This window comes from Pyxicephalus adspersus, chromosome 3 (genome assembly GCF_032062135.1).
Source record: "Pyxicephalus adspersus chromosome 3, UCB_Pads_2.0, whole genome shotgun sequence".
NCBI lineage: Eukaryota > Metazoa > Chordata > Amphibia > Anura > Pyxicephalidae > Pyxicephalus > Pyxicephalus adspersus.
Window position 1 is genome coordinate 66291968 of NC_092860.1, and position 15664 is coordinate 66307631.

General features: G+C 35.5%; 1 protein-coding gene across 1 annotated transcript in view; it reads left to right on the forward strand.

Moving 5' to 3' along the window:
• Window positions 1-13920, forward strand: part of DIRAS1 (DIRAS family GTPase 1) — a 24862-nt gene extending 10942 nt beyond the window's left edge. Inside the window, exon 2 of the mRNA XM_072405000.1 lies at window positions 4573-13920. Coding sequence (XP_072261101.1) covers window positions 4592-5188 — 597 coding nt within the window. The 5' untranslated portion in view covers window positions 4573-4591 and the 3' untranslated portion in view covers window positions 5189-13920. The remainder of the gene's footprint in view (window positions 1-4572) is intronic.
• The last annotated feature ends 1744 nt before the right edge of the window (window positions 13921-15664 follow it).

The window sequence follows — 15664 nt, forward strand, 5'->3', positions numbered from 1 at the left end:
TTTAATTTTATTAAAAGTAATTTTTTTTTTAAATGATTGTGTGTTTCAAACATTTTTTATATTCATAATATCTACTAGAACCCCTGTTCGGACATATTTCTGTAAGATACAGGTCTACAATTTAAAAAAAAAATTTCATGAAAAACGATGGATCACTTTTGGTACAGAAATCTAGACCTCAGTGTAACGCTCAGGAGGTTAAAACCATGATATTACTTATAATATTATTATCTAGCAGAAACTCTTCTATATGGCTCTTTATCAAACTCTCTAGGACCTTTCCAACTATGGAAGTCAAACTTACTGGTCTGCAGGTACTGTTCCACAATTACTTAGTTATGACTTTTCTCCCATAAAAATAGGTACCACACTGGCCTTACTCCAATCCCTGGGTACCGTGCCTGTGATTTAATTATTGTCTCTAAAATTAGAAACAATGGCTTTGAAATAACTGAGCTGAGCTCTTTGAGAACACGTGGATGTAATCCATCAGGTCCTGGTGCTTTGTCAACCTAATTTTATCTGTTTTTCAATCTTTCAGTTTTTATCTCCAGTTACATTCGAGAGTTCCTTTAAGGGGCCTACATACTTAGATATGATCTTTTTGCTATTCTTTATATTTAAACATTTTGGGGGGGTTTGCCTTACCTTCCTTTGCAATATGCCTTTCATTTGGAAGTTTTGCACATTTGATTTTATTTTTAAATTCTTTCTTATATTCTTTTGTAAATTAGAATTTATAAGGAGTATAATGATCATAAATGAAATTTCTTAATTTATATTTTATGATTTGCTGTTTTCTGCTAATAGATCATCTAATCATTATTACTAATTCGTAATGTTGCATAGCATATGCCAATCAGACTTTCTCAACCTTTTTACATGGTTGAACTCTTGAAACTTCTTTCAGGTGTCAAAGACTGCTAGAAATTATACAGCTGATGAAACAGTGTATGTGATGTGATGAATAGTGTGAACAGTAATTTGGAGATACAAAGACAGATAAAAGATCAAGGAATGTGGCATTTGATGCCTGCTCTATATAATGCTATTTTCAGTAATAATAATTAAATTAGTCCAATAAAATATTGACCAGAAAAGAAGCTGTACTGCTTTCTAACATTGGTGGTCAGTGAAAAAATAACTCCTTACATTTGTCATGATGGGGATCTCACCATGCCATCGTTGCTTACATTATTTAGCCAATCATTCAAAATGGGCAGCTGCGAACAGCTGTCCTCTGCTAACTTCTTGCTGGATTACTACCAGAATCTGGATTTTGCCAAAAAGGAAGTGGGGGGGCACACTTTTGCCCTTTTCATTGGCAAACCAGATTTCAGAGGACCTTTTATGGATAGGGGGTTCACACACACACTCTCAGCAAAGAGAATAAAAAAATTGCAACAGCCCTCGTTTCCACCTTTAGCCGTGCAACCTGATGTACAGTTAGGTCCCTAAATATTTGGACAGAGACAACTTTTTTTCTAATTTTCGTTCTGTACATTACCACAATTAATTTTAAATGAAACAACTCAGATGCAGTTGAACTGCAGACTTTCAGCTTTAATTCAGTGGGTTGAACAAAAACATTGCATAGAAATGTGGGGAACTGAAGCCTTTTTTTAACATGATCACTTCATTTCAGGGGCTCAAAAGTAATTGGACAAATTAAAAAGCTGAAAATAAAATGTCCATTTCTAATACTTTGTTTAAAACCCTTTGCTGGCAATGACAGCCTGTAGTCTTGAACTCACCAGACATCACCAGATGCTGGGTTTCCTCCTTTTTAATGCTCTGCCAGGCCTTTACTGCAGCGGCTTTCAGTTGCTGTTTATTTGTGGGCCTTTCTGTCCGAAGTTTAGTCTTCAACAAGTGAAATGCATGCTCAATTGGGTTCAGATCAGGTGACTGACTTGGCCATTCAAGAATATTCCACTTCTTTGCTTTAATAAACTCCTGGGTTGCTTTGGCTGTATGTTTTGGGTCATTGTCCATCTGTATTATGAAACGCCTCTCAATCAATTTAACTGCATTTAGCTGGATTTGAGCAGACAGAGTGGTCCTGATTTATAAAAGTTATCCAAGGCTGGAGAGAATACTCTTTCATCAGTGAAGCTAGGTGATCCAACAAACCTGAAATGGATCTGGTCCAGGATTGAAAACGTTTGCTAACAAATAGCTAACAACATTTAGGAAATCTACTCCAGGTTTGCTGGATTACCCAGCTTCACTGATGAAAGTGTATTCTCTCCAGCCTTGGTGAACTTTAATAAATCAAGACCTATGTCTCCGAACACCTCAGAATTCATTTGGCTGCTTCTATCCTGTGTCATATCATCGATAAACACTAGTGTCTCAGTGTCACTGGCACACCCAAGCCATCACACTGCCTCCGCCATGTTTTACAGATGATGTGATATGCTTTGGACCATGAGCTGTTCCACGCCTTCTCCATACTTTTTTCTTGCCATCATTCTGGTAAAGGTCGGTCTTGGTTTCATCTGTCTATAGAATGTTTTTCCAGAACTGTGCTGGCTTTTTTAGATGTTTTTGAGCAAAGTCCAATCTAGCTCTTCTATTCTTGAGGCTTATGAGTGGCTTGGACCTTGCAGTGCACCCTCTGTATTTACTTTCATGCAGTCTTCTCTTTATGGTAGACTTGGATATTGATACGTTTGCTTCCTGGAGAGTGTTGTTCACTTGGTTGGCTGTTGTGAAGGGGATTCTTTTCACCATGGAAATGATTCTGTGATCATCCACCACTGTTGTCTTCTGTGGATATCCAGGTCTATTGGTGTTGCAGAGTTCTCCAGTGCTTTGTTTCTTTCTCATGATGTACCAAACTGTAGATTTTGCCACTCCCAATATTGTAGCAAATTCTGGGATGGGTTTTTTCAATTTTTGCAGCTTAAGGATGGCTTGTTTCACCTGCATGGAGAGCTCCTGTGACCGCATGTTGCTTGTTCACAGCAAAATCCTCCACATACAAGCCCCCCCCCAAATCAACTCCAGGCCTTTTATTTGCTTAATTGATAATGACCTATTGAAGGAATTGCCCACACCAGCCCATAAAATAGCCTCTGAGTCAATTGTCCAATTACTTTTGAGCCCCTGAAATGAAGTGATTGTGTAAAAAAAAAAGGCTTTAGTTCCTCACATTTTTATGCAATCTTTTTGTTCAACCCACTGAATTAAAGCTGAAAGTCTGCAGTTCAAGTTGTTTAATTTAAAATTAATTGTGGTAATGTGCAGAACCAAAATGAGAAAAAAGTTGTCTCTGTCCAAATATTTAGGGACCTAACTGTATTTTATCGGCATCCCGAGCACACACTCTGCACAGCTGAAGAAGATTGTGGAGGCCGATTAGTTCCTGCACTGCCATTGGCTGCTGCGACTTTATAGCCTCTCTGCTCCCAGTCACCAGTGCCTGTTGCAGTGTTTAGCTGGGCTAATCTGTGCTGGAGTGAGTTTTGTGTAATTTAGTGTTGCTGACCTTTGCCAGTTTCTAACCTATTGTTTGTACTCAGCCTGGACCAACCTTTTGCCAGTGACCCCGATTCTACTTGTGTCTTGCCCTTGTGTACTTCGTCTGGTGGATGGATTATCTGTGAATGACCTCTTGCTCTGTATTCTTGGACTTGTCCCTGTTGGACTCTTGGTACTGTTTTATCTGTGGCCTCCTGGTCCTTTGCCAGCCCTTCCCCAGGCACCATTGCTTGCGCACCATGCCTTGACCTAGGGGCAACCGTGTGCGGTGAATTTCCTTCAAGATAACTATAAAGATTGTGATGAATTTAATAAATTGTAATGCATCCTATTATTGTTTTTGTTCTGTAGATATTGATATAGAGGACTTGTGATACCTTTTTCTAAGACTGACTTCTAAGTAGGAAGGTCTTGCTTCACTATAATTACCAGTTCACGCTCAAACTATGTGAACAAACACAAATGTCTTTTGTTTTATTTTTCTTAACAGTGTGCACATTTCTGGAAAAAGTGTTTTAAAAGTTATTTTTTTACATTTTGGATAGTTAGTTGGTTGAGATTAAAATGTAAAGGTAATAAAACAGAACATTACAAAACAGCTAATTTTGGAATTACAGTATATGTGTCATAATGAGCAATTTTTTTTCCTTTGAATATTTAAACAACATAAAGATAAAGAACATGTTTTCTGTATAGGTACATTTTTAAAGTTTCATTACTTTTGAATAGCACAACCAGGTTTTGCTGTTACAATTATTTTTTTTTCCAATTCGCAATTCTCTATTGCAATTTTGTAATTCTAGTAATATTATAAATTATGTAATGGTACATTACATACTTGAATTTTAACCTGCTTATAACTGGAAAAAGTAAGAAAAGGAATTTATATCTAGCCAGTTTATTAGGTAGTGAGCACCAAATGTGCAGGCATTTTTAAGGTTATCTTTAACAGTAATGTGTAGTGGTTTTGATTAAATGTCTTTAGGGTTTGATTTTTCTTCTAAACCTCTAGTCTGACTTAACTGTTATTTTTATGTACATTGTGCATTACACAATATGTGATTTTCTGTTTATTTCTTATTTTAGGATTTTACAAGCTCTTACAATGCCAGAACAAAGCAATGATTATCGAGTGGTGGTGTTTGGGGCAGGAGGTGTAGGGAAGAGCTCTTTGGTCCTTCGGTTTGTTAAAGGAACATTTCGAGACACATATATTCCCACCATTGAGGACACATATCGGCAGGTCATCAGCTGTGATAAAAGTGTCTGTACCCTGCAAATCACGGACACAACTGGAAGCCACCAGTTTCCAGCCATGCAGCGACTCTCCATTTCCAAGGGTCATGCCTTCATTCTAGTCTTCTCTGTCACCAGCAAACAATCAATAGAGGAGTTGAAGCCGATCTATCAGCAGATCCTGCAGATCAAAGGTAGTATAGAGAGCATTCCAGTAATGCTGGTAGGAAACAAGTGTGATGAGACACAGCGTGAAGTGGATACAAAAGACGTAGAGGCGTTGGCCAAAGAGTGGAAATGTGCCTTCATGGAGACCTCAGCCAAGATGAACTACAATGTAAAAGAACTTTTTCAAGAGCTACTAAACCTGGAAAAAAAGAGAAACATGAGCCTAAATATTGATGGCAAAAGGTCAAGCAAGCAGAAGAGGGCAGAAAAAATTAAGGGGAAGTGTAGTCTCATGTAAGAATATACAATCTTGGCACATTAATTTCAGTCCTGCATGTGCAAGGTCATAAAAGAGTTTTCCTTTATTTTTAAGAGAATTCCTAGTACTTGCTGCATCTTAACACTGTGACTGCACAGGCATATAAACCTGCCTTGCACAATAATTGGGCAGCAACCACAGGTTTTGCTTCAAGACTACATACCATGACATTTCGATACAAACATTCTACAGTACTTTTATCATCTTTTATAACAAGATTTTGGCTTTGTGAACTTACTTATTCTTTGAAATGATAAAAAATGAGAAACGACATGCTCCCGCATAATAACTAACGCTTAGCTGAAAACAGCATTGCTGTAATAGAGTAACAGGATCATGTGCAGTTCAGAGAGATGTCATAAAAAGCACAAACACCCCAGCAAATATTTTCTACCCAGTCAATGAAATGGTGTATTATTTGCAAGAATGCCTCATCTCAGAACAACACGAGCAACAATTCTATAGACCTAACATGAAAGGCGATGGACCTGCATCAACATTGATTGTTCTTCTTAATGAATATACTGTTAAAAATGTATAGTAAACTGCTATATACAGCTGCAGAAAACAGGAATTTTAGGGGATGCACTGTACTTCATTACATATGTTTGAAGATTTAGTGATCTATTGACTACAAATCTACATACACATATGTATTACATCTATATCAGCATTATCAAATCAACCAATAATTGCAGGAGACTCATTGTTTTAGGAAAGGTATATCTAATGCAAATATTATATACCATCAGTCAAATCAAGGGTGTGCTGCAACCTTTGTTGGTTTTACAATCAATAGGGGAAAAAACCTGTTGCTTTGGACACCTTGCATGCTTTGGTGCCAATTTTCCAAAGCATTGTAATATATATATATATATATATATATATATATACATACACATACACACACACACACAATATACTTGTGTGAATGCATGTGATTTTGTAGGGAGTGGACAAACTAATGAAAACACCTATAATGTATAATGCATTAATATTAAAGAAATCCTAAGAAACAGGACTCCTCCTAAAAACCAGATTAACCAGAGTCCTTCCATAGCCTCCAGTGGCTTTATACTAGTGTTCAGTCCCCTTTTAGGAATGTGTAAGAAAATATCCTGAAAAAACGGAAACTTGTACATTAGGTTGTACCTAGTGTTAAAAAAGCATCATATTCCTATTGAGCCCTATCAAGAGAACGTGTCACTTAAGTACATGGCAAATTTTTTTTTTAAAGGTCACATAGGTGCTGCTTCAATTCCCTTGTTTTTTTGGAGATGCAGAGTAGTATAAGACATGTAGTTTAATTACAAGCTATCTGGCCTCTTTGAAACTGCAAAAGCTGGTTTAGGTTGCCTCAGATCAAAATGTTAATTTTATAGCGATTCTTTTTTATACTGACATATACTGTGAACTGGCAATCATCCCAATATCCCTAATCATTTAATTTACTTTTCATGCAGAGTTTCTGTAATTTTGTCTAACATATGCAGTTATATTAACCTATATTTATATTTCATTACATACAATAGTATATTTCTGATTTACAATCATGTTTGATATCTTTTTGCAACTGGTGAATTAGCCAGCAAAAGTAAGTACTTTTTATATAGTGTCAGCAAAGCACCTAACACATTTATTAAGATTACTCGCATTTGCCATACAGCCATGCTGCTCAATTTGTCAGAGAAATACCCAGTACCTCTAGATATGGGAACATGTGTGACCATCTACCTTTCCTCACAGAAGCCTGTATTTAGGCTTGATTAGGCAACTGCCAAAACAAACTATCATGGGAGAAAGAAAATCCTTAACAATTTGGTGCACTAGGGTTGTGGGGGACCAAGTTGAAAACAAGTATCAATGAAGGTGAAGGAGACTGATAAGTATGCTAGTAGTCACCCAGCTCCTTAATGGACTTCGTTGTTTTTCAACTTTTGAAAACAAAGAACAAATATTTCTCAAACATATGTTGGCCTTCCTGCAAAAATAATGTACAAAACATGCAAAATATTAAAAAGGAATTTATCAAGGAAAATTAGACTTCAATATCATTACATTCCCATATCAAACTAATAAATCAGTGCATTGCAGATCATATGAACCTAAACTGTAATACATAATACAGGTATAATAGATGAGTGCCAAATGCTGTATTATTGTAATGATCATAATAGCTTTTTCGAGATCAATACCTTTTACTGTTCATGAAGTAGATATTTAGCAACATACATATTTAATTACTACAATGTCAATACCTTATGAGTTTAAAGGGAAAAAACGTGACATGCAATTTTAATTGTTTCTAAAACTACATTTGCTAATTCTAATAATAGCTCAGGCCCATATTGCTATGTTAGCAAGCACAAAGTATATACTTCTTTCCAAATACACAACAACATAAACTATAAGGAAAGTGAAATGCTTTCAAATAAACAAAGATGGGTTTAGTCTGTGTTAAAGACATATCCTCCTCATCAATGAAAAATCCATTCATTCACCATAAAATGCATTTAAATGGTTCTTATGTATCTGGTGTCAATTGGTGCAGGAACATCTTTCCCTATTTCAAGGTAAACAAGTTGGGTTAGTCTAAAAAACTTAATGAGTAAAGCAAAAAAAAAAAAAAAAAATGCAAAAATATAAAAAAAAACAAAGCACAAGAAATTTATGAAGTATACACCAGAGTAATAACATCTTGCTTTATAAGTTACATGTTTTGCTGGTTAATGACTTTTATGAGTTGCCCATGAGTCAAATTTTCAAATATTCAAAATTACATCTGTTTGTCGCTTAATATGAAATAAGTTCTTTTTGGGGGTAATATATTGTCCAAAAAGCAAAAAACATAAAGTAAGTGTAAGCAAAAAAGCAAATGTGGGCTGGTATCGGTGCTAGAGATCATGCAAGGCCATATGTAACTTTGAGGAGAACCAAAGCATTCATTTCTTGTTGTTTTTATAGAAACTGAAATCAGGGACAAGCATCTAAAATAATTGGTTATTTCAAAGTAACTGATTAAATTAAAGTTTTTGTGGTAGATCAGGCTACAAAATAAAAGCATGTCTTTGATTGGTTACCACAGGCAAAAGCATTTGGCATTCAGTCATTCATAAAGTTTCCATAAAAGTTTCCATAAATAAGCCTTATTACTGTAATCAAAAGGAGACAAACGGTAAGTAAAAATATAGGAAAAAAAAAGTGTACATAGGTAGAAACAGATATGATACTGGATGTGTGTCTGAAGGACAAACTTGCTGCCCAGCCATTTAGACTACTCAATTCTTGTGCAACATGGGGGAAACTATAGCAACAAGTCTTCACTCAAACACCTAATTGTATGTATGTAGCTATATATCCTTCCCTTTCCCTTTATGTATATTACCTATAGAGAAAGTAACAAGAAGAAGTCTTACCAAGTAAGAAACAGAGATTTATGCCTATAAAGGAATTAACCTAGATTTGCATGAGTAGCCAGTATACTTCAGTATGAACTGTATATCTATAATAGTTTCCATAGGGGCAAGAGGTATAAATATTATTTATATTTAGGAGCAACTGAAGTCTACTGACTACAATAAACCATACCTACGCCAGTAAACAGAAAAGCACACGCCAAAACTGTAATATGTGTAACACTGTTTTTTATTTACACTAAACCCCCACAAATAATGTCACCCATCCTTGTATACATATTAAGTACCTTGAAACTTTTACAGATCAATTTACAGATCAAAACTGCAGTGCATAACTATTCACTGTCCCAGTTCTATTAAATGTACATTAGTTCCTAATAACATTGCTACTGTTTGATGTACAGTTAACCTTTTCCATACAACCGTGTGTTACTGTACCTTTCATATATAATCTGCATTGTTAAACCAGTGTGCAATTTCCTTTCAATTTCCATGCAATGCATATTATTGTTCACAGTACAACCCACTACTATTGTACATTGCCTAACCAGAATATGTGGCCAGACTATGAATATTCATATATTCTTATGAATTGATAAAACTTTGAGCAAGCATTTATTTATTTACATCTTTATCTGCAGGCATTGTGGAAAAATGCATCCTCAGTGTATTCTGATATAACTCAGCTAAACCTGCTCTTTCCCTCCCATTCATACTCAGGAAGCCTCCCTTTCCGTAGGTACAGTATATATTGTTCTCGAGGGTTCTCAAAGAGTACCACTGGTAGAGGCACAAAGCAGGTGCTTCTCGAGAAGGAAGCAGGGCGGGAGAACTGTAAAGAGAGAAAAAATTTGTTGCTTTTCCTGGTGAGGATAAATTGTCCCACAGTGCCCGTAGCTACATGGGTCAGTAAGAGTCTGTTTAAAACATATGTATTGCGTTTTATGAATGTGTATATACATGAACGTCTATACCAGGTCACATATCCACTATAAACTTTACTGTGTTTCTAGCAGGCAATTTATTTCAATAAATAAACCAGTCAATCAGCCCTTTACTGTGCAACCACCAGTTGTTGCACACAAAAAATTGCTTGGAAAAACTCATCTAAAAATATTGTACCGATAAATGTACTAGAATTTTCTGGGGGTACTTGATGTTTGGTGATCCTCTTGGTACATATCTGGCTTTTATAAAAAGGTAAATACTTTAAACATTAGATGAAACAATAATTACTGTACTTAGTGTCATTATATTATTATGCAATGTTTTTTAAATTGATATGTAGGAATAGTAAATGCAGTGCGCATAGGTGCATACCTGTGCAGACTGTGTTAGGGATATATATCTATAGAGGAAATTAGATTTAAAAAAAAAGATTCTATAGAAAGAAAAAGTGTGTAACACACACACACATACCTCTCCCTCTACAGAATGGTGTTATATGTATTTTGGAACTAAAGTACATTTGTTTATAATTACCAACTATGCATGTCTACTAAGAAATGGATACTAATTCATACAACATAAGCACCAAGTTGTTCTTGTAAATGAAAATCAAACATATGTTGTGAGAGGATTGGAGAATGTGTCCACAGGGAGAAATACAGTAGAAAGATAAATTACAACTGTAAAAGCAGGCAAAAAAAAAAAAATCTGCATGTGTTTGTATTTATATACAGCATGCATATAGGCAATACCAGTGATCCTAAAATCTTGGTTAGCAAACTGTTTTAGCTTTTATTCCTTGCATAGAGAGGTGCTTTGTTTTACTTACACTTTTAAGAAATCCTCAGGGTCTGACGTTAAACAAATATATCGTAACAAATTATTTAGGGCACAGAGGCTGACCTAAAGTTTGCCTGCAATGTTTGCTGGCTAAGCCCGTATGGTAAAATTTTAGCTTGCTTGCTTTCTGTTTCAGCCTTTAGGTCTGAATGTTACACTTTCCGGTTGCATATGCATGAACGAGTTGTTGAAACAAACTTGTATTATAGAAACAAAATTAAAGAGTTAAAAATTAGTTGAATTGTTTAACAATTGGTAAGCTAACACTGACAGTAGTTAAATTAGCAATGATTTTTGAAGCACAATGATTGTCTAGCACCTGAAACCTATCCAGTCCTGACAAGCATGAACATTTCTTTGTTATGGTTAACCTTGCAACAACAATGATCCAAAATATTCTTGATTACCAACTGCCGCACTAAATGTTTGTTGCAAGAGTACAGATCTCTGATGCCCAAATAAACCCAAAATTAAACAAGTTAAATCCTAATACAATTAGCAGGATCAAGCAATCATTCACACCACAGCACTAGTCCCTAAACAACCAGCATCTGCAGACAGTAAAGGTGCGTACACACTTCCAATTTTTATCGTTCCAATCGAACGACGAACGATCGATTGGGCAAAAAATCGTTCGTAAAAAAGTAACCAACGACGCCGACGAACGAGGAAAGTCGCTGGAAACGAACGACCGGACCGACGGATCGGATTGGACGACGATCGTTGAACATCGTTCGTGTGTACGGTCGTTCGTTGATCGTCCAGAGCATGCGTGATGAACGAACGTCCGTTCACTTTCCTGTCGTGCACATAGTTCCTCTATCGCTCATACGATCGTATCTATTGTGTGTACAATATCTACGAACGATCGTGTCGTTAACTCTATGTGCAGGATCGGTGCTATACGATCGTTCGTATATATCGTGCATGAACGTTCGTCGTTCGTTTTCCAACGATAATAATTGGAAGTGTGTACGTAGCTTAAGCAGCAGTTTGTAAGTCACTTACTGCTGCCCACATTCTTTCCCTATGTGGCTGCCACAGGTAAAAGCTATATAGCACCATCTTCCCTGCGGTTCACTGAGGAAATGGTAATCGCACTGCAAACATTTTGCCATTCTGGACATAGCCTTAAACCGATAAGTAACCATGTGCTGAAAGTATGAATATTATTAGATCCACAACTACATTTCCCAGCATTACAGTTTAAACTTTGTGTTTTCTTGTGGAGGGGCATGACTGTAGTCATAAAAAAAAATGTTAGCAATTGTCTGCCTATTTGTAACAGATAGGAAAGTAAAAGCCATGAGAGGTCCTGAGTGTGTGAATAGGTGAACAGCTAAAGCCAAGCATAACTACAAAATGGTTTTTAAAATGATAAAGTTCAGTCCCCACTATAATAGTTATAGTTTACCTTAATCAACATGATTGCTTTTAGAATCGGCATTGTTTGATTTTTGGTTTAGCTGGGCTTTGAAAAGTTACTAGTGTAATGTCATTTTAAATCATTGCCAATGCTGGGCTTCTTTTGATACTAGTTTAGTGTTAATTTTAACCACCTAAATGGCCTGTTTTGTTAGTATGTGCTAGATAAGATCAGTATTACAGACTTAAGTCATTATAAAGATGTCAGATTACGACTGATGGCTACCAGCAACACAGACAATTTTTATTTCCCACTGCTTAATAAAGAAGTACTGGTTGAGCCCAATTAAAGTACTTGAACTTGAAAAAGTCTATTGGACTGTATGAATAACTTTTTTATAAAAAGGACTTCACAGAATATTAAAGAACTAGGCACATTAAACAACAGTTTTAAAACATGCCATCCTTGATCTCTCTAGCTGCTTTTAATGTAAAGGTACAGGGGTTTGGTTAGTTAGTAAATTAGTTATCATTCAAGGTTCACCCAGCTGTTACCCAAAATTTACCTATTTTTTAAACTGAATTCAAACACAAAAATGTACGACTGTGTGTATATATGATTTACACATTTTCTAAATAAATCCCACTTGAGAAGTGTGTAAAATTGGGGTTAAAAGTTGGGTTGAATGAAGACATTTAGAGACTCTAAGTGGCCTATTTATAAGACAGTTAATCGGACATTTAGAAGACATTCCTCAGATACATGAATGTGCTAAATTTTAGATTGACTGCTTAAAAATAGAGCCCTAGGAGTCAAAGTTCAGTTGGTTTCTAACAGCTTTGAAACGCCTGTTATACTTATAACATGAGAGCTGGAAAACTGCAGAGATCTGTTCTTTTTAAAAAAAAAAAAAAGCTTTCATTACCTGTTAAAATTGATTTAGTCCCGTTGCTTACAGATCTGGAGACCAGAGAGAACTTGTTTTAAAGTGTTTTTGCTGTTTGTTCATAATATCCAAATACTTTAGTCTACAGTAAATTATTTGGGCACAGGTTTACTTAAAAAATGTTATATTTTCGTTAAGTTGTCAAAATACTGCTTAAAACTTGGTACATGCACAATTGGGGTCATTAGAAAATATTTTAATTAAAGTACCTAGCTAAGGACACAACACTTGTCACAACTTAAAACTTGTTTTTCTTTCAGAAAACTTTATATTTAATGTATGTCCCACTTATTTCCCAGATAATACATTTTTCTTGAAAATCAAAAAGTCGTAATGCTTTTTTACTTAAAGAAAATACATTTGTTAATTTTAGGCTAGGGATTCCATCTTGTGTCATCATTGGGTGGGTTGTATCCTGGAAAGTTAAAGAACAATATGAGATGATTAATTAACTGGGGTGGGAACTTTTGGATTGCCTGATAATTCTTATTTATAAGGGCCTCAGCCCTATGTTCCCCTATTGTATGTCTTTTATGACAGGCTTTTGCAGTAAACTAGTGTGAAATAAGTTAAGCGATCTTTGATAGATTAGAGTATTTCTTAATAATGATCAAGGGGAGCTGTGTATTGTCAGCTTTCATATTTTGTCTTTAACTTTTTTCCCCAAAATTTTGGTTTCACAACATGCAAGGCATGTTACATGAAAATACTCACGCCTGTTCTATTAAATAGTGGCATGCAGACCTAAAAGACCATAAAGCACAAAAAGATATTTTTTATTGTGTTGTAAGTGGTCCCGCTAAGTACAGACATTCATGTCTAGAATGTATAGAACAATATTTGATGTACATTTAAGTATATAATTATTGTCATCATATATTTCTGTAAATTTTTTTCAACTTCCTAATGTTCTATTGCAATATTGTTGAGTCTGTCTGTCATCTCTTTTTTGTTTTACCTGGAACATAACTGAAATCTGCTTATTATTATTGCAGGGTATGAAAAACAAAGTCTACATGTTTGAAGGCTGCGTATATACAAAATCTAATAAAACATTTCTATTCTTAAAATTTACTGTGATATCAGTGGTCATTGTAAAATTACATTAAAAATATTTGCATCGACAACCAGTATTTTCAATGATGTGCTTGTACTTGCTTGTAAATATTGGTATAATAAAACCACATGCTCACTGCATTGTGGTGCTGTTTAATGAAAACTGTACAAATGACAATAGAGTGAGCTGCTGCACAATGATTAGGCACTTTAGCTATTCTTTTTTTCATACAGGGCAAACAACAGGTTAAAAGCTATCCTCATCTTCACATATTCACCTTCCATTTACTTTTTCTCTGCTTCTTCATTTCATTTGGAGCAAAGAGAGTTTGTCCTGTGTAGGCTTCATGTTGTGAAGTAGTGGTATTTATTTTTACATATTGGCAGCAGAAGGAAACAATTGAAAAAAAAAAGATCTTGAGGTGTGTAAGATGTCAATGTCACTTGGAATAAGAGTAATGGTAACCAACCAAAAAAAAGGGAATATCCTCCAATGTTGGCACCCGTGACAACTAAGACTGGATTTCTCCTAAACTGGATATATATCTTTACACTTCCGGTTAGATTTTAACTTATTATTTATTATTATACAGTATATATATAGCGCCATCATATTACTCAGCGCTGTCCATTGTCATGTCACTAGCTGTCCCTCAATGGGGCTCACAATCTAATGTCCCTACCATAGTCAAATGTCTTTAATACAATCTAAGGTCAATTTTAGGGGGAAGCCAATTAACCTAACTGCATGTTTGGAATGTGGGAGGAAACTGGAGTACCCGGAGGAAACCCACACAAACACGGGGGAACCTACACACTCAATGCAGATAGTGTCCTGGCCAATATTCGAACCTGGGAGTGCTAACCAGTGAGCCATTGTGCTGCCCATTGGAAAGCACTTTGGAGAACTGTTGCATTGCATCATATGCTTTATGGTCATGGGTAAAGATTGTGCCCAGTTATTACCCCATGACCATAAAGCATGTTTTAGCTGGGACAGTTGTAGTGATAAGTGATTTAAACTACCCTGACTGAGGTAATGTTACTGCTGCTGTAAATTTATGAATTTAATAGGACAATTTTATGGTACAGTTTATAGAAGACACAACTAGAGTTGATACTATACTGGACCTAGATTTTTCAAACAATGCAGAGTCTATAACAAATGTATATATAAAAGAAAGTCTGGTTAGCAGTGAACATTATATTATTTAATTCAATGTAGGTTGTAAACAAGAAGCAAAAACAGTAAAGTTAAAAACAATAACTTGAGCAAATTTTCCATTGTTAAGGGCGGCTCTCCGTGACTTGAACTGGGAGGGAATATTGTCCTCAAAGAACACAAAATGGAAATGTGAATGTTTCAAGTCTGTTCTACCTAAACACACTGCAAAATATATTCCCATGGGCAGTAAGTTTAAGAGGAAAAAAATAAAACCTTTGTGGATCACAGCCATGTTAAGAAAAGCCATTAATGGCATTCCAAAAATTAAAAATGAATGATCACCTTCAACATTTTAAAATGATAAAAATATAACAAATATGTAAAGGGTAATTAGGACAGGAGAAAGGTTAAATACTCCACCTTGTTACTATATCAAATTATGAACTTTCCAACAAGGATCAAATTTTAAAACTCTTTGATGGATATTGATGGATGTTGATGGATAGCTTGTGACCTATGGCCTTGTATATATCAGGCAGGAACACTAACTATTACACCAGAAAAACTCTGGCATGTACCCTGTTTCCCCGATTATAAGGCACTCTCTTATATTTTTTGAAATGCCAAAATATGCCCTTGGTCTTATTTTCAGGGGATGTCTTATTTTTCCATGAAGAAGACTACAGTACACATTTATTGTTGAAAGTCACTCATGATC